This window comes from Lissotriton helveticus, chromosome 1_1 (genome assembly GCF_964261635.1).
Source record: "Lissotriton helveticus chromosome 1_1, aLisHel1.1, whole genome shotgun sequence".
Lineage (NCBI taxonomy): Eukaryota > Metazoa > Chordata > Amphibia > Caudata > Salamandridae > Lissotriton > Lissotriton helveticus.
Window position 1 is genome coordinate 1,992,682,596 of NC_136057.1, and position 27,555 is coordinate 1,992,710,150.

The following is a 27,555-nucleotide window of genomic DNA, read 5'->3' on the forward strand; positions in this document are numbered from 1 at the left end:
GTGCATGCACACAGTGGCATTTCTGGGACCAACAGAAAAAAAACGCTGGTAAAGCCAAAAGGTTTGGTATTCGGTAGTAATGGCGAAAGGAGAGGAGGCAAGGAGAATGTAGGAGGCTATTCTTGAGGGTCTGGATGAAATGTAGTCCATGATTTGCTTGCACATGAAAGCAGAATGTCTTCCATGTTAAGCATGCTAGGCTTTGCGGGGGTTCTTAAACTCAATAAGAGTAGGAACCAGGAGCCAGTGAAGAGACCTCAGCGCGCGAGTTATATGGTCTGAGTACCTCAGGCCTTGGTAAACCCTAAAAGATGCCTGCAGTCTCTAGACTGTGCACTAAATGTTTAGGTAAATCTAGCGCTTTACGTTGATAAGAAAAAAAGTGGATGTGATTGAACTGTCTCATTTAGAAGAAATTATTTTTTCTGTTATCTTTGCAGGAGGTATAGTGAAGCATGTACATTTCATTGTTTCAGCCTAATTAAAATATGTAAATAACTGCATATTCTTTTTTTATTACTCTTTCTTGCAGGCTGTGAAGGCAGATGTTCGAGAAGGTATGTTTCGGTGCCCTCCTTATTTTGTATTCAGTTTTCTGCTGTCTGAGAAACGTGTCCTTCTTTTAACTGCCTTCATAACCATAATTACTGTACAGTCCAGCATCAGTTTCGCTCTTTTGCATGAAAGGGGGCGAACCCTGGGTTGCTCCTTGAGACACCTGACACTGCCTTTGTGACCCTTGGCCTCAGAGGTGACAAAATCAGTGCAAGGAAAACAGAGTTAGCTCATCCTTACAGACGTCCATTGGGGTTCCCTTTTCTTGTTTTCTGTCAATTTTCTTATTAAACTGATAGTGAATAATATTTTTCGCTTTTAGTGTAATAAAAATGGAGTACAATTAGTTGGAGCACGACAATCACTGACAGCTGAGGTTAGTAAAAAATGCTTTGAAATGAATGTTGTTTGCATATTTGTGGGGGTGTGTTTATATGAGAGCGAGTGCGTGTATGTGTAAGCATGTATGTGTGAGTGAAATTGAAGGTCAAAGAGTGTGCGATGTCACTTCTGCTACCCCTGGCACTTTTGTGAATTGATGTCCAAGCTTTTCTGTAGACTTATCTTTTGTTCTAGTAGTTCCTGGTCATGCAGTAAATTTACTATTTAAACCATTACAATATAGAATATGCTACATCTGCCGTGGATGAGGGAGATTAATTATTTCAAAGGGCTTTAGCAAGCAATTTCCACAAGCAGAATGAGTACTTGTGTGATCACGTTTAAGAGCTCCATGCAATAGTTGAAAATGTATGCATAAACACAATCCTTGTGAAATTAGATTCTTCAAATTTACAGGGCCGATCCTTCAAAATATGAGAATGTGCAGATGCGCATTTCAAATCACTAACAACATGATTGAGCTAATGTCCACTGGGTTCAAGGATGACAGGATTAAAGATAGTTGTCATGTGCACTTGCAATGTAGGCAGAGCTCCATTCACCTTAGGTCTGTCTGTTGCCGAGGTCTTTATGGTCTGTTCATGGTATGTTAAGTTGGTTGTTTTCTGAATACTAAGGGCCTTATTGCGAGTTTGGAGGTCCCACCACTGTAGGACCGCGTCTGCCCCCCTCAGCAGCCCATGGTGCTGGCAGACCAAAGACCCGCATATTACGAGTTGACCATAAGGCCGGCGGTGTGGAGGCGGGGATCTTTCAACTGTGGTGAGTATTTTTCTCAAATATATTGATGCCTGTGTGTGCATTTCGATTACATATGTGTCAGATGCACACAAATGCATGATATATGTGGAAAATACCTATATACCCGTTAGCGGGGTTCAGCCCATATGTGGGTAATCCTGGTAATGGGTATATGAAACGAAAAATAGTCATCTGTATATCACCGCCCACAGGTTCATAATCCTAAGGGTGAAGACCCTGTTGTGAAGGGGGGACCTGGAGAAAGGGGTCCACATATGGAATCTGCCTGGAAGAAGAAGAAAGTGGTGAGTACCCCAAATCCTCCGTCAGACTGCAGCAGTCCACTTGTGGATCAGGCTACTCGAAATATGGATGGCGTTGCAGCGCCCCTGTACCGCCCTATGGCGGCTGCCTTTCCCCAACCGCGAATTGGGCGGTTGGCGGTCTGCTGGTGGTGCAGTTGCAGTCTTCACATGGCTGATCCGCCCAACTCGTAATACAGTGTCAAGACTGAGAGTCAACCGGCTGCAATGTACTTGATTCGCGTGAGAATTTAGGTACATATTTCCAATGGCGGCTGCTGCAGGGGTGAGCAAGCAAGACATCTGACCTCTGGTCAGGGACCTGACCTCTCCCCCAGCAGCTTCGCTGGTGTGCTGCTGCTGCCGACAGAGACCTGGTAGGTGTTCGAGCCTGCCTCTGCTCGTGGCCTGTCTGCCTTGTTGTGCCCATGTTTGCCTGGTATCTTCCTCGGTCTCCTTGTATTTTCTGTGCCTGCGCCCCTAGTATTGTGCCTGTGCCCGTAGTATTGTTAATTTTTTTGTGCCTGTGCCCGTAATACTCTTATTTTTTCTGTGCCAATGCCTGTAGGCTTGTTAATTTTCTGTGGCTTCCCCGCCCGTTTACTCGCTTGTTTACTTTTTCCCGCCACTGCTCCCCCGGGGCCCCGCCCTCCTGCCGTTCCCACTACCGCCTCCCAGCTGAGCTTCTCTCCCCCTTCCCTATTTAATGGCTGCCACGCAGCAGACGCACGCAGAGGGCATGCCGTCGGGGTGCCAAAGGCAAACCCGTCTGCGCCTGTCCATGACCCAACTGAGATAAGCACCAGGGACCCTGGATCTCCAACCACTTACTGCTACGACTCTGCCCTCCCCTCCTCGCACTCAACCTGGGAAGAAACACCCGCTGCCAGCTGTCCACGGCAAACACCACCCACCGTCAATTTTCCTGCCACCACTGCCGCCAGACCTTCACCAAACTTTGCACTCCCTTGGACACCGCCCCCATGCAGGTCACCAACACCGCCGAAGCCCTGAAGTCCATCCTTCTCAACGTACGCTCCCTGCAAAGACACGTCATAGAGATCTGCAACCTCCTCGACACCCTCTCGCCAGACATCGCCTTCTTCACGGAAACCTGGACAAACGCCTCCTCCACCCGACATCTCCACTGCCATCCCTGACAGATACAAGATCCAGAGGAAGGACTGCTCCAACTACCACGAGGAGGACTCTACATCGCACACAAAAGTTTCCTCCAACTCTCCACCCTGAGTGGCTCCTTCACCACGAACACCTCCACTTACAGATCCAGACCAGCCCTAGAACCACACTGTGCGGCACCCTCGCCTACAGACCCCCAGGCCCGCACTTCATTGGCCATTACCATCGCCGAGCTCATTGCACCCCACGCCATCGCCTTTATGGACTACGTACGCATCGGAGATCTGAACTTCCACCTCGACAACCCCAGTGACCCCGATTCCTCCACCCTCCTGGACAACCTCACCAACATCAGACTGAAACAGCTCATCAACACGCCTGCCCACAAGGCAGAACACACCCGCAACCCCATCTTGGCACGAGGAAACAACATCTGCTTCAGCCACACCACGCAACCTCCATAGACAGACCACCACTGAGTACACTTCCTTGTGAACAAACCCTCACAGCCCAAACCTGCCACCCGCCCTCCACAAAGAAACTGGAGCAAAGTCACTGAAGAGCAGCTGAACTCCACCCTCAACTGCTACACCCCCACCACCTCGACCGACGCCAACCTCGCAGCTAAAGAACTCCACATGTGGATCTCCAGCTGCGCAGACGAGCTTGCACTCCTACGTAAACCCAACAGAGACCGCCCCAGGAAGGCCACCTGGTTCACCACCAACCTCCAAGAATCCAGACGCACCTGCAGACATCTTGAGAAGAACTGGAGAAACAGCAAAACATCGGAAAACCACACCACCTACAAGAACGCCAATGACAAAATACCACCAATGCATCAGAATCACCAAAAAGACCTTAATTCAGAACAAGATCATCGCCAACTCCAGCAACTCCAAGGAACGTTTCAGCTTCATCCAGGAATTCACCAAGCCCCCCTGCGAAACCACAGCCATCACCCCACCCGAGGACCTCTGCAACAAGCTTCGATCCTACTTCCATCTAAAAATCAAGGGCTTCTACCACAACTTCAATGGACCAGACACCTGACTCCGAAACCACCTCCCACTCCAGCAACGTCATCCAACCCACCATCTCCTCCTGAACCCCAGTCACCACCGAAGACACCACCTCGACCATGAAAGGCATCCACTCAGGAACCCCCATGGATCCCGGCCCCCTGAACATCTTCCACAGAGCCACCACCACCATCTCTCCGGAACTACGATGCACCATCAACGCCACCTTCAAGACCGGCATTCTTTCTGATGACTGGAAAGATGCAGAAGTCAGATCCCTTCTCAAGAAAACTTCAGTAGATCCTACGGACCTCAAGAACTACCGAACCATCTCCCTCCTCCCCTTCATGGCCAAAGTCACAGAGAAGACTGTCAACACCCAACTAAAATTCATCGAAGAAAACGCCATCCTCATCCCCTCCAAATCTGGATTCCGCAGCAACTACAGCACTGAGACCGCCCTACTCTCTGCCAAAGATTACATCTGTACCCTCCTCGGACAAGGACATACCGCGTCTCTTATCCTACTCGACCACTCTGCAGCATTCAACACCGTCTCCCACCGCACACTCACCACCAGACTCCACGACTGCAGAACGCAAAGAACCTGCAGAGCCCAAAGAATCAGACTACCACCCTTCCTCTCTGAACCTACGGAAATTAACTGCGGAGTAACCCAAGGATTGTCACTCAGCCCCACGCTCTTCACCATCTAAACGGCCCCCCTTGCCGCCATCATCAGACAGCACGGACTCAGCATAGTATCCTATGCCGACGACACCCAGCTCATCCTCTCCCTCACCAAGGTCCCCATCACCACCAGACTCAACTTCCAGGAAGTAATAAAGGACGTCGCATCCTTGATGAGTAGCAGCTGCCTGAAGCTCAACTCAGAGAAGACAGAGGTCCTCGTCCTCTGATCCTCCCCTCAGCATGGGGCAACACCTGGTGGCCCATTGCCCTCAGCAGCCCTCCCACCTCCACGGACCATGCCAGAAACTTCAGCATTGTACTCAACTCCTCCCTCTCCATGACCTGACAGGTCAACGCCATTGCCTCCAGCTGCTTCAACACCCTTCGCATTCTCCGAAAGCCCTTTAAATGGATCCCCCCGAATCGAGGAAGACCGTCACCCATGGACTCATAACCAGCAGACTGGACTACAGCAACACCCTCTACACCAGGATCAACAAGTCTCTGCTCCGCAAACTCCAGACCATAGAGAACACTGCAGCCAGACTCGTCCTGGGCATCCCTCGAGACAAACACATCATCCAACACCTTCAGAACCTCCACTGGCTTCCCGTTGAGAAGAGAATACCATTTAAGATACTCACCCACGTCTACAAATGCCTCCACAACACCGGACCCCAATACCTCAACAAGAGAATCTCCTTCCATATACCCAAGAGAATCCTCCGATCGCCGACCTCGCCAACACCCGTGCATCCTTCTCTTACATCACGGCCAAGACCTGGAACAAGATTCTGATCGACTTCAGACACGTCCCCTTCCGTCAAAGTCTTCAGGAAGACACTCAAGACCAGGCTCATCCACTGAACGGACGGCATCACCCCCCTCCCCCTCCCCACAGTGCCTTGAGACCCTCACGGGTGAGTAGCATGCTTTACAATCCCTGTTTGATTGATTGATTGATTGAATGATTGATTGATTGATTGGACCATCGAGCTCACCGTGCTCGGGCCACCACGCCAATGCGGCGGTCCAATGACCGACAAACTCGTAATAAGACCCTTAATGCCGATCCACATAGTTCAGGGCAAGAATGATTATGTGTAAATAAACTGCCCTTCCTATTTATTATGCAAACACAAGGAGATTATGGACGCAGCGCTGAAACTTTTCAGACACTCCCCCCCACCCACAGATCTGGGTTGAATCCATCATCATTCTTTAGCTCATTTTGCCACCTCAGTTCTGACCCAGCTATATACAAATCAGTTTTGACCCTGTGCCTCATGGGAACAGTTCAGCCCGAACTGCCAAGCCAGGTCTTCCCTGAATGGGAAACAAGCTTCCTGGGACTGGTTTCGGGCTAACAGCCCTCATCAGCCAGGCTAGCATGAATCCAGTGGCAAATGAGCTAGGGGCCCACGTCTGGGCATACCCTGACAACTTAGGGCGAACAAAGCAAACACAAGGAGAAGATGGACGGAGCACTGAAACTTTTCAGACACTCACCCCAGGTCACTGATCTGGGTTGAATCCATCATCTTTCTTTAGTTCATTTTGCCACCTCAGTTCAGACCCAGCAATATGCAAATCAGTCTTGACCCTGTGCCTCATGGGAACAGTCCAGCCAGAAGTGCCAAGCCAGGTCTCTGAACCAGTAACAAGCAACCTGGGACCGGTTTCGGGCTAACAGCCCTCATCTGCCAGGCTAGCATGAATCCAATGACAAAGTAAGCAAGGGACCCACGTCTGGGCATACCCTGCTAACTTAGGGCGAACAAGCAAACTCAAGGAGATGATGGACGGAGAGCTGAAACTTTTCAGACACTCACCCCCAGTCACAGATCTGGATTGAATCCATCATCATTCTTTAGCTCACTTTGCCACCTAGGTCAGACCCAGCTATATGCAAATCAGTCTTGACCCTGTGCCTCATGGAAACAGTCCAGCCCAAACTGCCAAGCCAGGTCTTCCCTGAACTGGAAACAAGCATCCTGGGAACGGTTTCAGGCTAACAGCCCTCATCAGCCAGGCTAGCATGAATCCAGTGGCAACGTGAGAAAGGGACCCACGTCTGGGCATACCCTTCCAACTTAGGGTGAACAAAGCAAACACAAGGAGATGATGGACGGAGCGATGAACCTTTTCAGACACTCACCCTCAGTCACAGATCTGGGTTGAATCCATCATCATTCTTCAGCTCACTTTGCCACCTCAGTTCAGACCCAGCTATATGCAAATCAGTCTTGACCCTGTGCCTCATGGGAACAGTCCAGCCCGAACTGCCAAGCCAGGTCTTCCCCGAACCGGAAACAAGCATCCTGGGACCGGTTTCGGGCTAACAGCGCTCATCAGCCAGGCTAGCATGAATCCAGTGGCAAAGTGAGCAAGGGACCCACGTCTGGGCATACCCTACCAACTTAGGGTGAACAAAGCAAACACAAGGAGATGATGGACGGAGTGCTGAAACTTTTCAGACACTCACCCCCAGTCACAGATCTGGGTTGAATCCATCATCGTTCTTTAGCACACTACGGGCCATATGTATCAAGCAAATTCGCATTCGCAAAGGTCGAAATTCGCAGAATTTCGGCATTTGCGAATGCGAATTTGCTAAATGGTATGTATAAAACAAAATCTGGTGCAAAACAAGGAATCTCAAAATTTGTGATTCCTTATTTTGCAATTGCATTTAAGGAATCGCAAATTGTGCGATTCCTTAAATGCAATGTATGAAGCTAAAAAAAACGCAAAATGTCCCTGGAGTTGCGAATTCCTTGAAAAATGCACATTTTTGCATTTTTCAAAGTACCATGTGACGCTCATACATGCCCTTAGGGAATGTATGTGCGCCACATGTGCACCCATGCATATTTCAGGGGTGCAACAGGGTGTCCTTTGGACACCCTTGCACCCTTGAAATCATCCTCAATTTGCGATTAGCAAATTGCGAATCGCAAATTGAGAATAACTTTCCCATTCATTTCTATGGGCCACGAGGCTTGACCCTGTGCCTCATGGGAACAGTCCAGCCCGAACTGCCAAGCCAGGTCTTCCCTGAACCGGAAACAAGCATTCTGGGACCGGTTTCTGCACTCTGTCCATCAATTGTTCTTTTTGCATTTGTCACCACGAGTGGGACGGGTATGCCCAGACGTGGGTCCTGTGCTCTCCATGCCACTGTAGTCAAGATATCCTGGCTGAAGAGGGCTGAACGCCTGAAACAGGTCCTAGGATGCTTGTTTACTGTCCAGGGAGGACCTGGCCTGGCTGTTGGGGCTGGACTGTTCCCATTGGGCGCAGGATCAAGGATGATTTGCATATGGCTGGGTCCAAACTGGAATGGCATGGTGAGAAAAAAAACGATGGATTTACGCCCAGATCTCTGTACTTGGGTGAATGTATGACATTGTTCTGCATTCTTTCCATCAATTGTTCTTTTTGCACTTCCTATTTATTATGTAAGTGAATATAGAAAACTGACAAATGTGTTAAAACACTAATCTGACCAAATGTTCACAAATTAGCCTTACTCTGTTACCTTTGATAGCTTGTAGTACCATCATCTGTCCATTCATTGAACCCTGTTTGCTCCCTCCACATCACCTCCATTCCCTTCATGACGGTGACTGAGAAAAAATGCTATTCTTTACATCTTCCACATTTCAGTTCATCATGCTCCCACTCTTTCCTAAAGGGTTAAGTACATTCAGTTGTTTGCATTCCTTTGGTTACGATGATCAAAATAAAACGATATTTCAGCAAATATATATATATATATTTATCACATTTAATAATACAATTAAGTAGCACTTCTAATATTTGCTGTTTACAGTGACATAGTGTGATCCATAAGAAAAGATAACAGATGAAGAACACATGGTGGTAGATAAGACTTGATTATTTCAAAATGCATACAGTATAAACAAACAACATATAGAAATGTATAGATTTACTTACATATAGTGGGTACGTACGGAGTAGAGGGATTGGGAAAAAAAGCTGGTCATGCTAGTGCCAGGAAATGTAATTTGAGCTCTCTTTCAAATATATCAATGGAGGAAGTACCTTTGAATGAATTGGGATGAGATGTCAATGAAGAAGGCCAAGAGGAACGGAAGTGAACCTAGTAGAGGGAGCGTCAGAGTGACTGAGCAACGTAAGGAGGTGGAAGCAGGTTGTGTGTGCTGGAATGCCACCTGTGCAGAGGGGAAAGAGTAGTGGGGAAGGATGTATCTAGGAAGCAGATGATATTGAATATTACAGAACTCAGTGCCAGCCAGTTTCTAACATCCAGAAATGTCCAGAAATGTTAAACATTAACATTTAACATTGTAATGGTGGAAGGGTGTGTTTTATGGCCCTTCTTGGAAGGATGATATGGGAAAACCAAAGTAAGAAATTATGTGCCCTGGGGATTTATTGTAGTATGAGCACAGGTGATCCCCAAGTATGGAGCCTTGGGGAACACCACTTCACAGAGGGGTTGGTGGAAAGAGCAACACAAGACTGAAAACAAAAAATTAAAGACGTATGAGAACAAGAGGTTTTGTCCATGATGCTAAAGTATGCAAGAGCCAGGACTATGTTAGAGTGGTAAACAGTGTCAATGATGCTGAGAATAGTGGAAAATGAGTAGAGAGAATAGGGGATTTTGGTGCGTGAAGATCAGTAAATTGAGACTTATCTTCGGGATGTTTCCACAAAGTGGAATTTACAGAAGCCACATTTCGGAGAGCCTCCTTACTAGTGCATTATATCCTATGCCACTTGTAAAGAAGCAACACTGTCATGTCTGCAAAATTGTAAATCAGGCTACAAATAAGGAGTTGTTGAGCTAGACACTTCACATGCAAGAGTGGGACTAGGGATACAGGGACACATTTATTTATTTTATTTTATCGTTTTATAAAGCGCCTGGTTACACCAACGGTTTGTCCCCGCGCTAATCTGTACTTCTGTGTGGCACAAGCGAGGAACCTTGACTGGCTAAGAGTCCACAGAAATAAGGAGGCTCTAAGTATTCTCAGAATAAACTGCAGAGTTCAAAAGGTCCAAAGTTGGGCATTCTAATTAGCAATAAAAGGTAAAAGGTATGAAGAATTCATGAATACTTTGAGAAAGGCCCATATGAGATATCCTTTGGGTTTGTAATGCAGCTAAATAGGTAGGATTAATTTTGCCTCATGAATAGCAGTTGCTTCATATAGTTTTAGAAGGATGCAATGATTCAACCTGTAGTTCTTGTTTTTAACTGTAAGCTTAATGGGGCCTACTCATAAGGCATTTTGGAATATGTAAAGTAGTACTCCTGTTATATCACCTCTTAAACGTAAGTGGTTCATCTAAATTTTCTAATTGTCAATATTAGCACTTCATGTTTATATGGTTCTTGTATGAGAAGGGGGCAACCCTTGAGGTCAGCAATTGAGACTCTTATTTACATGTCTATCTCTGTTGGGCCCAAGTCATGGTCTACGTTTTCTAAGACAATCAGTGCCCACTGAGAAGATGTGTTTCATGGAAGATGCCACTCATTGTATAATTTCACAAAAAAATGAAAATAAACTGAATAAAGTCTGTCTCTCTGCTTTTTGTTTTCCCAGATTCTGTGAATTACATATATTCCAATATACCTGACCTTCCCAGGTCCTACAGACCTTCCATGCATAAGAGGGTAGCACATGAAGAAGAACACGATGATGAGCAAAATAGGAAAGGTACTGTTCATCCTAATGATGGCATTTTCTGGATTTTCTTAAAACAATATCTTTTAAGAGAATTATTTGTAGTTCTGCAAGATATAATTAGAAGAAATTTAGATTTATTGAGGAGTTTCAGGGTTACTGTTGTATTCTTCTCAGCGGCCTGCAGCACAAATGAAGTGAAAGCACTAGGATTAGTTATACTTGCCAACTATATGTATAGTTTGCACTAACTATATTGGCAGTGGTATTCAATTTAAGTTTATAGTTTACTGCAAATTACGTAAAATCATGAAGCAAACAACATCAAGATATTCATATAATCAAGAATGTAATGCATAAACAGATACCAATCAGGCTAGGTGGTGACTTGCACAGATTGTTATATTTTTGTAAGTCTCTAAGGGCCATATGTATCAAGCCTTTTTCCTCTTTGCAAACGGGCCGATTCTCAGAATCTGCCCGGTTGCAAATGGCAAAAAGGCTTTTGGGATGTATCATCCCAAAAGGCAATTGCAAAATAGAGAATCGCAACATTTTCGATTCTCTATTTTGCGTATGCAATTAAGGAATTGCAAACAGCGATTCCTTAAATGCAATTCTAGAAGCACCAGAAATTTGCTATTTGGCCTTAAGGAATCGCAAATTACCACCAACTTCAAGTTGGTGGTAATTTGCGATTTTCTAGAAAAAAGCACTTATTTGCTTTTTTCAAAGTGCCATATGGCGCACATACATGCCGGTGCACGTACATGCCCTTAGGGCATGTATGTGTGCAACATGTGCACACATGTATATTTCAGGGATGCAAACGAATGTCCTATTGGCACCCTTGCACCCTTGAAGTTGCATTTGCAAATTGCAATTAGCCATTTGGTAATCGCAAATAGCAACTGTCTCATTCCTATGGGCTTAAAGGCCCATAGGAATGAATTGGAAGGTATATCTTAATTGCAATTCGCAATTTGCGAGTCGGTAATTAAGGAATATGTAGGATTTGCACATTTTTTTGCAAAGCCTACATACATTGCATTTTGCGATTCTCAAATTCCGAATCCCTAAAAATTGCAATTTGAGAATTGCAAAACTCTTTTTTGGTACATATGCCCCAAAGTCTCCTGGTGACTCAATTTCACATTTGTAAACAGCAGCCATAAAATAACTTGATAACAATGCTGGATCATTGTTCATGGGCCTGCCCCACATTACATACATTACAGAAACTAAAAATGATGCTATTCAAGCCTCAATATGAATACCAGATACATTAAAATTAGATTAATGATTGTAAAACATGGAAAGAGATTTCATAGAACACCACTCTAAAATACATTGCAGATACCAAGTGAAGAGACAGTGAAGCGTTTACTAGTTTGGGGTCCTATCTAGAAAATTGGTTACTCTGCATGTGAATTGCCAATCCTGTCTTTCTACACCTAAATTCAGGGCATAATTAAAAGTACTGACAGCGATTCTGAGTTCCACTTTGTTCAATATTTATATGGCCCTGCTAGCAAAGATCTCAGGGCATTTCGGCTTTGAGATCACATCATACATTGATGATACTCAGCTGATGTTTACTATGAGCCAAGATCTGGATTTGGAGAAAAAACTTTTTTGGCAGGAATACTAGCAATCTCCAATTGGATGACTGAGAGCTGCCTCCAGTTAAACCCAGAAAAAAATGAGATTATGCTGCTTGGAAAAGCCTTAGCCATCTGGTCGGACGACTGGTGGTCTCACCAATTGGGTGCTATCACCATGCTCAAACAAATGGCAAAAAAATCTAGGGATAAAACTAGATCAAGCTTCAACAATGAAAGATCAGATTGCAACTACTACTAGTGCCTGCAACTACAATATGCGCCTTTTGCGCATTATTTTCCCTCTTCTCCCCACGAATGTTCATAGAACTCTGGTTAAGGCAACGGTGATAAGCAGACTGGATCATGAAAATGGTCTACTGGCTGAAGTTAGTGATACCTTGCTCACCAAGCTCCAGGTGGTCCAGAACACAGCAGCCAGACCTATACTGAACCGTCCTGCAGGTACTTCTTCTGCGCCTCTGCTGAAAGAACTGCATTTGCTACCTGGGAATAAGCGCTCCAGTTTTAAAATGTTACCTCACTTATAACGCTCTAAGAGGCAAAGGCCCACGCTATCTCCAAAATAAATTGCCGACTTTCATCCCTAGCCGCATTCTCAGATCCAGTACCCAAGCCGTTCTGTGTGTGCCCCGAATCCATCAAATTCGCACCAGGGGATAGGCCTTCTCCTATCTCGCTCCAGAGTACTGGAATAAATTACCCATACCCCTCCGGGAGACTCCCACATACAGCAAATTCAGGACATTACTGAAAGCCTACTTATACTAATTTTCCCTGGTCTGCACCTCCTGTCAGGATCCGCAACAGCGCCGATATGCCCCCGGGTGAGACGGGCACTAAAGCAAATAATATTAACATAATACAACATAACATTCTGCCAAATATTAGTCTCAGCAGCATTTTCCTAAGGTGGAACAGTTGTAGGCAAATGTGTAGCTTCTTGTGTATCACCAGAAGATGATTTTTAGGAATGTAAGAAAGAATTCTGAGGTATGATATATTACATAGTCACATACAGTAATTGTATTGTTTCAAAATGTGCAATTGCATTGAGCTCTCCAGGTTAAATGGCTATGCCATTGTCTTCAAAATACCGTAGCAGGTGAACGAGGTTTATAACTCATTAACAAGAACACATTGCTTCTTTGGATAACATTTCCCTGTGAAACATATCAATCAAATATATCAACACATATTATTTATTCTCAATAGAAAAGTATATGCATTTTATGTAACATACAATTGAATGTGTCTGTCTTGCACCTAAATATTAAAAAGCATGGGATATGTCTATTTCTATTTTCGACCATAGTCCCCAGAAACATCCATGCATGTTAAAAAGTGGTGCTGTCATCACATCCACACATTGGCAATCTTTCACAATTGTCTTCTTGTCCTTGCCCATCAATGCAAAATATAATTGAAGCAGTATGCACTGTGTGATACAAATAAATATGTTAATTGAATAAAATATCCATGTGTTTATTTCTAACATCATCTGTTAAGAAATATGTTAATAAATGAGATCAGTTGTAACAACGGAAATTCTAGATACTGGCGATTGTGAAAAGAGACCCTAGAAGAGGTAATTTCATGGAAAAATCATTGAGTAGGAAGTGAGTTCTTTTAGATGAAACACACGATCAAAGAGTACTCAATGACAGACAGGATTTAAGATGTTTTATCTATATTATCTTATTGAGGATTCCCATGTGTAAAGGATAGTAGAGTAAAATGACAGAAAAGGTTTTGATTAAAAGGTAATTAACTGACGTGAAAGAGTTTGGGTCATGGATGTAAAAGCAAAATTGTAAACAGTGTTGACAATGAATGAAGATTTTGAACAATAAAGATTGAGGTTTTTGAATCCTGGGTAAAGAAGAAAAATGACACAATACAATATGTATTATCAATAATAATTATTTTCATTACTAAGCCGGTTTTACACAGCATATCATAAAACACTAATTAGAATTTTAATATTCATTTTATATAGACGTTTTGGTAAGTATTAAGAGTGAAATACATAGAAGAAAAGTTATTCAAACTAAAGTTGAACCTGAACAATAATGTTTATGAGTTTAAAGTAAAGGAATTAAAGACATACAGACAGATAATATCCAACAAGAACATAAAAAACGACTATTGAAAGTTTTATATTGAGTAGCATGAATAAAGTTCATTTTCTGATATAAAAGAGATTAAAGAAAGCCCACAGGAAACAATCAATGACTAACTCGTGCTGGAAGATGCAAGGAGATAATAACAAATTAGGTACCAAATTCTAATAAGAAGGAAACCAAGAGTGAGTTAGAACTTTATACCAGTTTGTAAAGTGAGAGGTTTATATCTTGAAATGCTTTAGGGGCACTGATATATTAATGTGATGTTCCAGTGGATGAATTATATTAGGTATCATTTGTAATGGAATTCAAATAATATTACATAATTTGATCAAGAAAGTAAAAATAAAGGTGTGGATAAACATATGTTGAGAGTGCATGATTTACAGGACTGGGATGAGGTTGTCTCCCAAATGATTGCGGCCATAAAAGTATAATTGTTACAACAGAAATGTTATTTGAGATTTTGAGTGTGCACAAAAATAATGTGTGTCCTCCTCTGGCTATCAGTTCTCTCACCCAGTGCTTATTTTGACGTCTTCCCATGTTACCTTCATGGACCAAAGTGCTGATTTCAGGTGAAACTGTATTGTGGAAGAATAATAATTGTTTTGTTTCAACTCCAGTAAGAACATTTTTGATTATAGATGCTCAGCTCTTCTGTCATACGCTAATAAGGCCTTAGTGCAACACATATATACTTTTGCAGTTTTTATATCATGATGCAAGCCTAATGTGTGTCACATCGCTTTAAAATAGCAAACAAATACAAATCAAATGTGTATCCCTCCATCAATTGGAGAAAAATAATTTCACAGCAGTAAAATGAAAATATACAAATGTTAAATAAAAATCACACTTTTTTATTACATACATAATGTGGTAGACAATAAACAGAAACAATAAAGGATGCAGTGTACTAAACAAAGAACATTATAAACAAAAAGATTCTAAACAAGTTATCTGGGCTTCAAAAGTTTCATAGCCTGTAATATTAGTTCTGCAAACCAAGGTCCAAATAGGATGTGGTATTCCTTAGGTTATATAGAAATATAAAATATATGGTGGCTCATTACGATGGCGGGTGGAAGGCCATCCGACAGCTCATCGGTGGCGGCCTGCTTAACATCTGAGGCATCTGTCCGACCACTGTATTAGGATACAGGGGGTCCGACGGATGCCTGCAGGGGAATTCGCTCCGCCTCTGGGTGGTGGGTGGATCGTAATCCCCAAACTGGAGATAGTACCTGCTCAGGCACTGCTTTGGGGATTTTTCATACACCTTTCCAACAGCCTTTTCATGTTGGTTATTCCGCAATGAAAAGGCTGGAGGAAATGGTCTTTTGGGGCCCCTATCAGGGCTCTGTCCCCTTTGCCCTCTGCAATGGGCCCTAATGTGCACCTGTGGTGCCCCCTAAACATCCATGCATCATGTGGCAGATTCCGCAGCACAAGCTGCAATAGGAAAATACATGTTTCTACCGCCATGAAGGTGGTTGCATCCAAATAACGGTAGCGGGACTACAGACTCTTTGTCATGTTGTCCCGTTTCTGCTATGATGCCGGTCAGACGCTCGTCTAGCCGGCATCGTAATAACGAGGCCCATAGTTTTTTATCCTTGCCCTGTAGTGCCAATTTTGATCTTTGTCATCAAATCAACTGTACCCACCTTAAAGAGTGACTCTGTCCAAATTTAGTGGCCTATGCTACTAGTACACAATTAATAGTGCCCACTATTTTCCTAACCAAACATATACACATTGATATTGCTGAACTCAAGACATTCAGGGCAGTATTTCTTTACTTAGTGATCTGGGATTTAGTTTTATCCACATGAGAAATGCAGCAAAATATTGAACACATTTGAAAATATAGCATTGGAATATATTGCCACCTTTTTCATATTATCAGGCTATTATGTTAGGGCTTGCAACTAAACATAGTTATGAAAATGACCAAAAAATGTGTATTTTGCATGAGTGAAAAAAGAGAGAAAAAAAGGAGTGCATGTGTTCAAACAGTCCAATGCAGATAGTTTAAAAAAAATTCTGGCACAGAGGTGAAAAGAGTAAAAAAAATGCACTTGTTTACCAGTATTGCCACCTCGCAATAGGTTGGGCAGTACCTGTTAAAAGTAGTTAAAAAAGTACAGTTTTGCAGAAATTAGCATGACCTCTCAGTTCAAATTAATTTTATTTTTTATGATTACAGACCTCCATGGAGGTCAACATAAACTGAGAAACCAACAACACAATAGTAATGATTCCATTTTGATAATAAAATGAACACAGAAAATGTTCCTTCCCGACAAGGCATCAGCGACTCCTAAGCGGAATACAAGATTATAAAAAAATCTGTAGATTAAAATATAGCAATATACTATACAGTACAAAATTATGACAAATATCCTTCATGCCCTCAGTGGAAAAGGGTAGGAGGTAAAAATAACATAGAAAAAAAGCAAGTATTAGCAGCTACCCCTCCATACCTAATGAGCCTTAGTACATGTTTAAAAAACACTTAAAAATGTTAAAAATTCTATGACTGAGGCTGAAAGAATAAATAGCTGTAGACATAATGGTCTCAACCATTTTCACTGACACAATAGTAATGCTGGGCAAATATACATGATTAACATCTTGCAGGCCATTATTGCACAAATTACCAATTGGTGATGAACCATACCAGTTGGACAATAAAGGATTTAAAGGGAGTAATCCCTGCCTCAATAATAACTAAAAATGGCGCACACCATGTGGCAAGTTCCAAGAAATATATGCCTGGACTTTATTGATCATGCAGGAATCACTGACCAGATGGATACCCATCTTCAGAGGGCACACTTTTCTAGCACTAGGGAAACTTGTTTCCCAAGTGGCCTGTCTCAGGGTGGCCCTTAATTGATATGGTGATGAGGTAAAGAGCAGGGACTGATCTAATTGCAGCAAATCAATCACAGTTCTAAAATTTCTAAAATTAATGACAGTTCTTTTAAATATTGTGAAAATATTTTTCGAAGTAGAGTTCTTAGTTTACCAAAATCACCCTTTACCAAACCTAAGACCCAATGCACTATTCCCGAGAGACCCTGTGCCAGGTACTTCTCTAACATGCCGAATTCACTGAGGCTAAACATCTTAAAATTCAGCCTTTCGTTGCATTTAAAAATCCCCATTTCTCTACATCGATCAATTCCTTACCATACAGCAGGGAAGCAGGAAGTTTTGCACTAAACACATCCAATAAAAGTACAATATGTCTTTTCTATGTGGGCTTTATCACTAAGGTTTGCCACACACTATTTTTCCGGAAAAGTTATATGATTTTACAAGTTCCTATTTTAAGCCACCTACAGACCATACAAATTTCCATACTTCAGCTTCTTTCTTCCATGAATACACATAATTTTACTTTTTGATATATTAATCTTTAAATGGTGAGCCTCAGCAAATTTATGGCGTGCCTGCAGATGACTATTTAATCCCCTAGGCGTTAGATCCCAAATTATTATGTTGTCTGCATAGAGTAGAGAGAATGGGGTGGCAGAGTGAGCTAAAGAACGGTGATGGATTAAACCCAGATCAGTTGACTGGGGGTGAGTGTTTGTATTGTCAACGCTCCGTCCATCATCCCCTTTGGTTTTTCTTTGTTTGCCCTAAGTTGGCAGGGTATGCTCAGACGTGAGTCCCTTGCTCACTTTGCCACTGGATTCAAGCAAGCCCGGCTGAAGACGGCTGTAATGCCAGAAACCGGTCCTGGGAAGCTTGATTCCGGTCCAGGGAAGACATGGCTTGGCAGTTCGGGCTGGACTTTTCCCATGAGGCACAGGGTCAGACTGATTTGCATATGGCCATGTCTGAACTGGGGTGGCGGAGTGAGCTAAAGAACGGTGATGGATTAAACCCAGATCAGTTGACTGGGGGTGAGTGTTTGTATTGTCAACGCTCCGTCCATCATCCCCTTTGGTTTTTCTTTGTTCGCCCTAAGTTGGCAGGGTATGCTCAGACGTGAGTCCCTTGCTCACTTTGCCACTGGATTCAAGCAAGCCCGGCTGAAGACGGCTGTAATGCCAGAAACCGGTCCTGGGAAGCTTGATTCCGGTCCAGGGAAGACATGGCTTGGCAGTTCGGGCTGGACTGTTCCCATGAGGCACAGGGTCAGACTGATTTGCATATGGCCATGTCTGAACTGGGGTGGCGGAGTGAGCTAAAGAACGGTGATGGATTAAACCCAGATCAGTTGACTGGGGGTGAGTGTTTGTATTGTCAACGCTCCATCCATCATCCCCTTTGGTTTTTCTCTGTCTGCATAGAGTAGACACACAATCGGGTTTCCCCCAATTACTGGGGCAATGCCCTCACTTTGGGGTCAATAGTGATGGAGATCTGAGACATATAATGTGAAAAGCAGGGGAGCAAATAAACATCCTTGTTTTAAACCATTTGCGGTAGAAATAGCTTGTGAAAGACCTCTTTCCCCTCCTGTTAAGACTCTACACCAAGTATCAATATGGAGGGCACGAACTAACTTCAAAAGGGTGCCCGGCACACCCAAATTTAAAAGCTTACTCCACAGCAAAGGATGACCTGCTTTGTCAAATGCTTTGAAGAAGTCCATAAAAGCTGTATACACCCTTCCTTCTCTAATTTCAACATATTTTTCATTTATTACCTGTAGGGTACTTCAATTATCAATTGTTCCGTGTTTTGTTCTAAACCCAGTTTGATCCAATGGTAAAATTTTAGTGGCATCCATCCAATTGCTAAGTTGGGTCAAAAGGCATTTAGGGAATACTTTACCCACCGCATCAAGAAGCACAATCTGACGATAATTTTGAGGAAAATCTCGGTCTCCTTTCTTGAACAGTGGGACTATTATACTTCCCTTCCAGGAGAGGGGAACCATTTTATTTTCATAACAATACTTAACAAGCATTTGCAATGCTACGGTCTCGCCTTCGGAAAAGTTAGAGCTATTGGCATTGTAAATGACAAACTTTTTATTAATGTGTTGGTTTTGAAAACAGATAAATAAATGGCATTGTCATTTACAGTACCAATAGCTTAATCTCTCGCAAATACGAGACCTATTGCATTTGCACCACACCCACACACAGAGAGCCACACATACACACACACAGAGCCCCACACACACACACACACACACACACAGCCACACACACATACACACACACAACCACACACACACAGCCACACACACACACACACACACAGAGCCACAGACACAATCAGAGTCACACACACACACACACACACAGCCACACACACACAGAGCCATACACACACAGAGCCACACACACAGAGCCACACACACACAGAGCCACACACACACACACACACACAGAGTTCTCAGATAGGAGCGCGCAGTCAGTAGTTATCTTGAAAATCTGCTATGGATCAGCCTGGTGTAAAAACACGAGTTCTAAGTGTGATGAAGCGACATGGTTTACACCTATGGGAGTGGGTTTGGTTGCCCATTAATGTTCTTGAATAAGCAACTGTAATAATGAAAGGCCCTCTAGCAAGCGAGTCGCGTTGTTGGTGCAAGGTTGCCTTGCTTTTGGAGTTTGTGCGGGAACAGCGACCTAGTACTCAATGACCGAAGAATGGAAAATCTAAGGTTCAAAATCACACAAGCAGACCCTCGCTGATAACACTGTTAAAGTAAAGCGTTAAAATGTATGGGGGGGTCAATTTTGATACTAGGAGCAAATGTGCTGTTTTTCCATGTTTTTTTTCCCATGGTGGTGTTGGACCTCTCCTCCGTGGCGCACTCGCCGCTGCTGTAGTTTCTGCTCCGGTGCATCCTCCAGGTGGCAGCGGCAGGCAGCCCCTGCTCCCCCCCGGGTCTGGGTCGGTTTAAGCTCACCCGGAGGCTCCAGAGCAGCCCGTGCGGCAGGAAGAGAGCCATGGTCTGCCCTGCTTCCTTTCTGCCCCGGTAACCCTCCACTAACCTCTCCGGAGAGAGGAAAGCAGTGTGCACAGCACAGGCCGGGGGAGGGGCCGCGCACAGCCCTCACACCGGCGGAAAGGGAGCGGGTGGGAGACCATGGCGGGGAGCGGATTCCCTTCAAGTCTTCGCGGCTTAATGCTGTTTGGGAGGTGGGAGGGGAAGTAGGAGAGGGGGAAGTGATAGGGATGAAAGTCGCTTTGACAACATGAGGGGGGCAGGAGCAAAGGAAATGCGAACACTGGGAGGGGGCCAGAAGCAAAGTAAAACACAACAGGAAATTTAAAAAAACAAGCGCTCGAGGGCTCGCCATTTGTGTATAAGGCCCGTCCTTTTCAGATTAGGGGCGTGTTTTCTAGGATGTGAACAACAAGCAAAAACACGCCCCCCAGTCTGAAAGGGACGGGCTTAAAAAGTAGAACATTTACCTGGATTAAATGGATAAAATGTACTGTCTGCTGTTTCAGTGAGTAAAGTTAAATCCGTTAAATGACAAGGGAGGGAGGGCTGGTCTAGTGAGAGGTATGCACGGTCGGTTCCGGCCGCTCTTATGCCACCAATAATGTCCCTGGCATCCTGCGTGGCTTCTGAAGTGAAAGCAACCCGAGGCGCTAGCAAAGCTTTTTCAAAGACTATAATCAGACGGTCTGATTATGTTCTTGGAAAAGATTTGCTAGCGCCTCGGATCGCTTTCACTGTGCTAATTCTATGTGAAGTGGGCGCCACTGTTAATCAAAGGGTTTCCGACAAATCGGACACTTAACAAAGTAAAAACACCATTTTCAAAGTGTGCCCCATGCAAGGCGGCCATCAAATAATGGATTGCTTAAAAGGGTAGACTGGAAGGTAAATGGTTATCGGCCCGATTCCTGCATCCCCGTTGTCAGACAGCACCGCCGCAGCCTGCTGCACCACCTTTCTGCTGAACTTTGTCCCACGTGGATACTTTTTTCCCTGTTAAACACATACAAACTCCGCCGCTTTTTCCGAGTTCCTCGTGGCTCCAGAGAGAAGCTCGCATTTCCTTCCCTTGCACGTGCCATCTGAAGATGAGCCTCGCTGTGTGCCCAGAGGTGCAGGCGCAGCCCTAGAGTGGAGCTCGCGGTAGAGGCAGCGGCAGCACAAGACAACCGAGACAGTACCCGGAGCCGCTCAATTCAGCCCGTCAGCTCAGCCAGCCTCCTCTAATGGCCCGGTAATGAGAACGATAACCTGTTTTTTGTAGCGCTTCAACTGCACTTGTCTGGTTTCTAACCGCTGTAAAAAATAGCACATTCTAGAGAAACCTCCTTTCGGTGCCCATGCGTCAACCATACGGGAGCCCTCAGCAATATTAACCTCTTTTATATAGCGCTTCAACCCCAGTGGTGTGGTTTCTAAGTGCTGTAAAACAATAGGGCCACACACCTTGTTGAGAGCCCCCAAACATAATAATATAAACTGTATTTCTATATAGTGTTTCAAGCAGCTTTGCTGCAGTTCCTAACATCGGTAAACAGCGAGGCTGTCACCTCACCACTTCACCTTCCTCACGCCCATCCCTTGCCGTGACCCTCCCCTCCAAAAAAAATCGAAAACATGTTTTCGTTAAATAGCGCCTCACTGACAGTTTGCTGTTTTTCATCGCCATAAATACGAGTGTGACATTATTGACTTACCGCTGCGCCATGTCTCTTTTTTAGTCATCAGAGTTTTTTTTAAACCAAATAATTAGCTCAAAAACAGAAAGTGAAGAACTCTTATTTTTTTATATTGGGATGCCGCCTGTCACCTTCAATGGTGTGAGTGAATAAATGACTGTCTGCTGAAGACTGTCTGCCGGAAGCAAAGTAAAACACAACGGAAAAATTTAAAAAACAAGCGCTCGAGCGCTCGCCATTTGTGTATATGCTTCGTCTTTTTCAGATTGGGGGGCGTGTTTTCTAGGATGTGAACAACAAGCAAAAACACGCCCCCCAGTCTGAAAGGGACGGGCTTAAAAAGTAGAACAAACTGAAAAAAAACGCCTGTCAAACCGAAAAAGATGGGGCTTTGAAGAAGAGAATGACGTCACTGAGACCTCTTCTCTAATGGCTTGCTGCCGTTTAGGAGGCCAGCCAATGGAGAAGAGGGGCGGGGTTAACCCTCGCTACTCAGAGTCATTAAATCTCACGAGCGAGACTGCGCATGTGCGCAGCCTATGCCACGCGAGACCTAAAAAAAGGGCAAAGAATATTGCTCCTCAGTGTACTGTTTTGTTTTATGACCTCTCAAAGAACATCTTATTATAAAAATTATTTTTCAATACAAAATTGTAAATTTTTTCCTAAATTTCAACAGACAATTATACTGCTGCATGCACTCAGTGCCCTGGTAAACATCGAACTTATGGGTACATATGTCTTGAGTACGGGTCCACCTGAAAACAAAGATTAAGTGCCTGCAGCGAGCTAAGAATTACTTGGCCCACTTGATCTTTCGGTTGCAAAACCTTCACCCTCAGTCCTTCCTTCGTTCACCTCTTTATAGAATAGAATTAACTCTAAAGATATCTACATCTTATAATAATATTAATAATATTATGATAACCTGATTGTTATATAGTGTTTCATCTAGTAGTAATCCTGTTTCTAAGCACGTAAATAAGAGCTGTCAGTGTTACCAGAATGAGGGCCTCATTAAGAGTTGTCTGGAACCTCTGACGGGCCTGGTAATGGGTAATGGGATGTTTTTCCGGCTTCCTCTAAGGCCCCCCGCCCCCACCTAATGTTAATGAGGGTAATGCATCCTTGAAAAAGAATGAGGCCACAGTTATTTCGGTCAAAGGACAAAAAAAGATCTCAGCCTGGATCACAGCTTCTGATATGAAGAATTATTAATACTCATGACACTGAATAAATTATACAGTAAACTCAACAAACCAACCCATCTTCTGGAGCATGAAAAATGCCCTTTATTGATACCAAACTCTATGGTACTCTTATTATGAGCCCCAGCAAGACAAAAACTTGATCTACCTTTGCTGTGAATTTAGGCTGTTGATGTGCAGGTCGTGTAAGCCATGATGGGGTCTCTGTAGCGGATGCTCAAACTACAGAACTAATCTTATTTTTCTCATATCAGTATTTTATGCTCTGAAATACTCAAGGAATGATTTCAAAATGAATAGCGTGTATCTATGTGACTAGGGTGCATGTATGTGTGTGCATCTGTACGTGGTATGCTTTTCCAACATGAATGCTGAAGTTCTGGAAAAAGATGCGAACGATGCAGCACAGTGCCAGATGAGACACTTATAACCCCCTGGAGTGTCCTGATGGTCATGTCCCAGGTCATCCCCTCCCTGAGGTGTGTCCCCACACTCACCACACACCCATTTACATCAGGCATCACCCAGTCAGGTGATACTGTCAATAAAGGAGGCTGGGTGCACGTGCCAGTGGTTAGTTACACCCGCCACATCTATGTGTCCATGTCACTTATTTCTTTAGCATGTGGTCACAAGGGGGTGAACAATCACTGCATGATGCCTCGTGGCCACCTACCACCATCAAAAAGAGGATGGGTGGCCATTGTGTGGAGCCTGGGTGGCAGGAGATTCTTCTGTTCTCGCTCTAATACAGAGGAGGTCGGCTAGGAGCTACACGGCGCCGCGGATGCACACACACCCAGCTGCTTTGAAGGTGTTTCACTGTGAAAGAGGCACCTTGTGGTGACTGCCAGGTAGCGATGTGGATCACTCTGCTGCCAACAGAGAGAAACAGCCTGGTGCAGGCCAGAGGTGGTGTCTCTGAGAGCGCAAGGCAGGTAAAAACATAGCTGCACCAGCAAAGGGGAGAAGAGTCTCACACCACCATACTCTTGTGAGAGAGAGAGAGAGAGAGAGAGAGAGAGAGAGAGAGAGAGCACCCGGAGAGAGGCAGCACACCCATTATAGATACTACATGGTGCATGTTGGTTGCTGCTAGAGGATGCTTGTGCCTCCCAAACAAGAAACCAGAACAAAGAGAGAAAACTGGTGGATGGCACCAGAATGGGCAGTTTGCACTAGAGTGGGTCACTTGCTGCCTCCAAGGCCCATCGCAAAATAGCTGTGAATTGGTGGAATAAAAGGTTAGCAGCCCCCCACTGCCTACAGAGCTTAACTCTCTACATTAAAGATTGTAGGGACCAGCGTATCAGGACCCCACAAACAACGGTTCCAACCACCACTGCATGCAAATACCATACCACATGCAGAACAGTGAGAGGACCATAGTGGGGCAGGGCCTGAGCAATTTACTCTAGATGGAGCCTAGAGAGCACTGGTGCAGTGAATAACACCACTTCCTGTCTGTGCTGAGGTGAGAAGGAGGGGGGTGGTGCTAATACCATGCTGGCGATGGAGGACCAAATGAATAATGGAATCCACCCACTCTCAGCATTCACCAGGGGCCTAGCACAGGAAAGGGATGCACTGCCTTCAACGCAGCTATCCAACAAAAGGCACAGCTACTTGTATTGCTACCCCCACTAGTGATCAGGGGAACAGCACCAGCTCTCATTCATTTGCAAAGAAAGGAGAGACTCTCACTGTATTGTGGTGCCACAAGAGTGTGCACCAACAATGTACAGCAGTACAACATGGATGCAGTGAGCTGCCCCAGCACTGGATAGTTGACATTGGCCCCTGTTACGAATCTGCCCACAGCCCATTGCCCCTCATATGGTGATGAGAGGGCTGATGAGGGAGCCTGGATGGGCAAGGGAGAAGAGCACTCCAACTCTGCTTCTGTGTTCAGGAAGGAGTGGAGGCATCACTGAAGCCTCCAAGATCACTACTTATAGACTAATAAGACTGCCACCTAACCAAGAGTCTCACAACTCCCCTAGGCCAGGAACCCTCTCCACACCGATCATCCAAGTCTGCTATGTGGACATATCTCTAGGCTGATAAGACCCAGATAAGGTAAGGTTGGATTGAAAAGATAATGGGGAGCACAGTGCACTTGAGACTCTGCTCCAGATACCACAGCCCAATCATCCTGCACCCTCAGGCTCCCTGTGCCACATTCTAACCTTACCTGGTGATTGCCAGGCCGCAAAGCACAAACACTGCACCATTTAGAGGTGAAGCAGAACTATGGCTCCCCTCAACCGCACCATTTTGTTCACGGAGTGGGAGTTCCAAGAAAGTCCCTGATGAAGGAACATGCAACACATGGCTCAATTGAACACAGAACTAGAAGAGAAATGAAGAGGAGTGGATCAGCCCCTGCCCTGTTCACCACAAATTGTGAGCAAACTAGCCTAAGGCCTATTGTCCTGTCTATATGGACAATTGACCACCCCAAGGCCCTGCTGGTCCGTCCTGATGACAGTGCAGACCAAGGAAAGAGAAGAGATATGAGCAACTTAAAGTCTCACCGGTGTAGACAAGAAGAAGGTGCATGCCGGATAACCAAGAAGAAGGAAAGGACGGAAGAGTGACAAGCCGGTTCACACTGGGAAAACATGACAACAAACCTAGCCTGAAAGGTGAGAAGTTCAGGTGGGATCAGGTTTGGAAGTTGGTTCCATAACAGACTCGTACCAATGACTGTGAATGCATCTACTGACAAGCCCCACCCATGGGTGAACCAAGTATCTACCCCACCCTTCCCAGTTGAAATGCCCATACACAGTCATCTGCTGCCTAGCAAACCCTGGCATGTACGCCAAAAGATACATATGCCTTTCAGTAGTAGAAGACATAGAGAACCAGTAACTCACAGAGTCAGAAGGCTACAAAGCCCAGCTGGTCATCATCACTCTCGATGGACCAAAGAAGAATCCATGCAAGCATGAATGCAAGTCACTGGCACCCTTTGTACAGCTTCACCCTACTGACAATATCATCCTGACAGTCCTTGTAATGTGCATAACTGCTACTTCTTGTGGAGCATCTTACAACCCGAGTGGAGCCCAATGCCATTGTTACACCATAAGTCAAGAAGTGCCCCTGACACTCTGAAGAACCCATCAACCAGCGACTATCTGCTCACCTCATTCTGCATCCTGATCCTGTCATCTGTAGCATGCTTTGACCATAACCAATCTACCCCTGCGGTTGCACGAGTGCCTCAGCAGTGGCTCCTTGATGGGCTATCTATGGCCCAATTACGACACACACACACAGCCCGATAGCAGACCACATGCACCACTGTTGGGAGCACATCAAAAAAGGCCTCCACAAGCAAGAGTTGGTGTTGATCCTCCTTCAGTAACAGATACCAAGAGGTAGAAAGGCCTCAGAGGAAGACCTGAGAAAACTGTTGACAAGTTCTCCAGTCCATACAAGGCTTTCTTCAGAGAGTCGAGCAGTGCCACAAAAGCAAGCTGTGCAATGGACTCCAGCATTTCTCCTGATACACACCTTTGAACTGTTTACACTGACCATAACCTATCTTGAGCTTCAAGAGGGTGGACCAACGTTGTACACTTAAGACACAACACTAGCAGGCATCGGAAAACTGCAGACTTCTTTGTTGCCGTGTCCATGTCCTGTCTCACCTTAGGTTAAACTATGAGTGCACACGGAGATGTCCTGTTGAAGCCAGCCTAATTGGTCTAGGTGTTTGCTGATGTCCTGCTGATTGATTCTGGAAACCAATAGGCTCAGTGGTGTCCAGTTTTGTTTTTATGGTTCCACAGCTGAGCTTGTTGAACTTTCTTTTCATTCGTGGGATGAATGTAGTGTCCTGATGGACTCATCACAGATCAGCCCCTTCCTGAGAGCTGCCCCACACACACCCAACACCCATCCACCACAGGTATCATCTGTTAGATGACCGTGTCAATAAAAGCGGTGGGGCGCACATGCCCGTGGCGAGTTACACCCACAACATCCATGTGTCCGTGTCACTTATTTCTTCAGCATCTGGGCCTAAGGTCCATGACATAACACCCCAGTGTGAGTTTGGGGTGGTGCTAGCGCACTTGGATAATACTCATATCTAAGGGAGCAGTAGTTATTGGGTGCAGTATTAACAGCACACTCATTTCCTCACATCCAAATGGGAGATAACTCAGTAACACTTACAAGTAATGCTTTACCTTGCCTAATTTGTACATCGTACTAGTGCATCATTTTGCACATAACCTACTGTTTGCACCTGATCCCGCACTGCCATCGTGTTTGTATTAAGGCGGTTATTTGTTATTTGCTCAATCTATTCTCTTCTTTATTACAACGTTTGTGGTAAATAAATAATTAATTACCGGTACTATTTTTCATATAATCAATAAAACAGGTAGCTCAATAAATAAGAGTCAGGATTCGAGGTATCTTGAGTCG

The 27,555-nt window shown here is 44.6% G+C and overlaps 1 protein-coding gene across 1 annotated transcript in view; it reads left to right on the forward strand.

Annotated features, from left to right (window-relative positions):
• PALMD (palmdelphin) overlaps positions 1 to 27,555 on the forward strand; it is a 185,464-nt gene that overhangs the window by 134,226 nt on the left and 23,683 nt on the right. The window contains exons 5-6 of the mRNA XM_078644283.1: positions 533 to 557; positions 10,462 to 10,575. Of these exons, the coding sequence (XP_078500409.1) occupies positions 533 to 557; positions 10,462 to 10,575 (139 nt within the window). The remainder of the gene's footprint in view (positions 1 to 532; positions 558 to 10,461; positions 10,576 to 27,555) is intronic.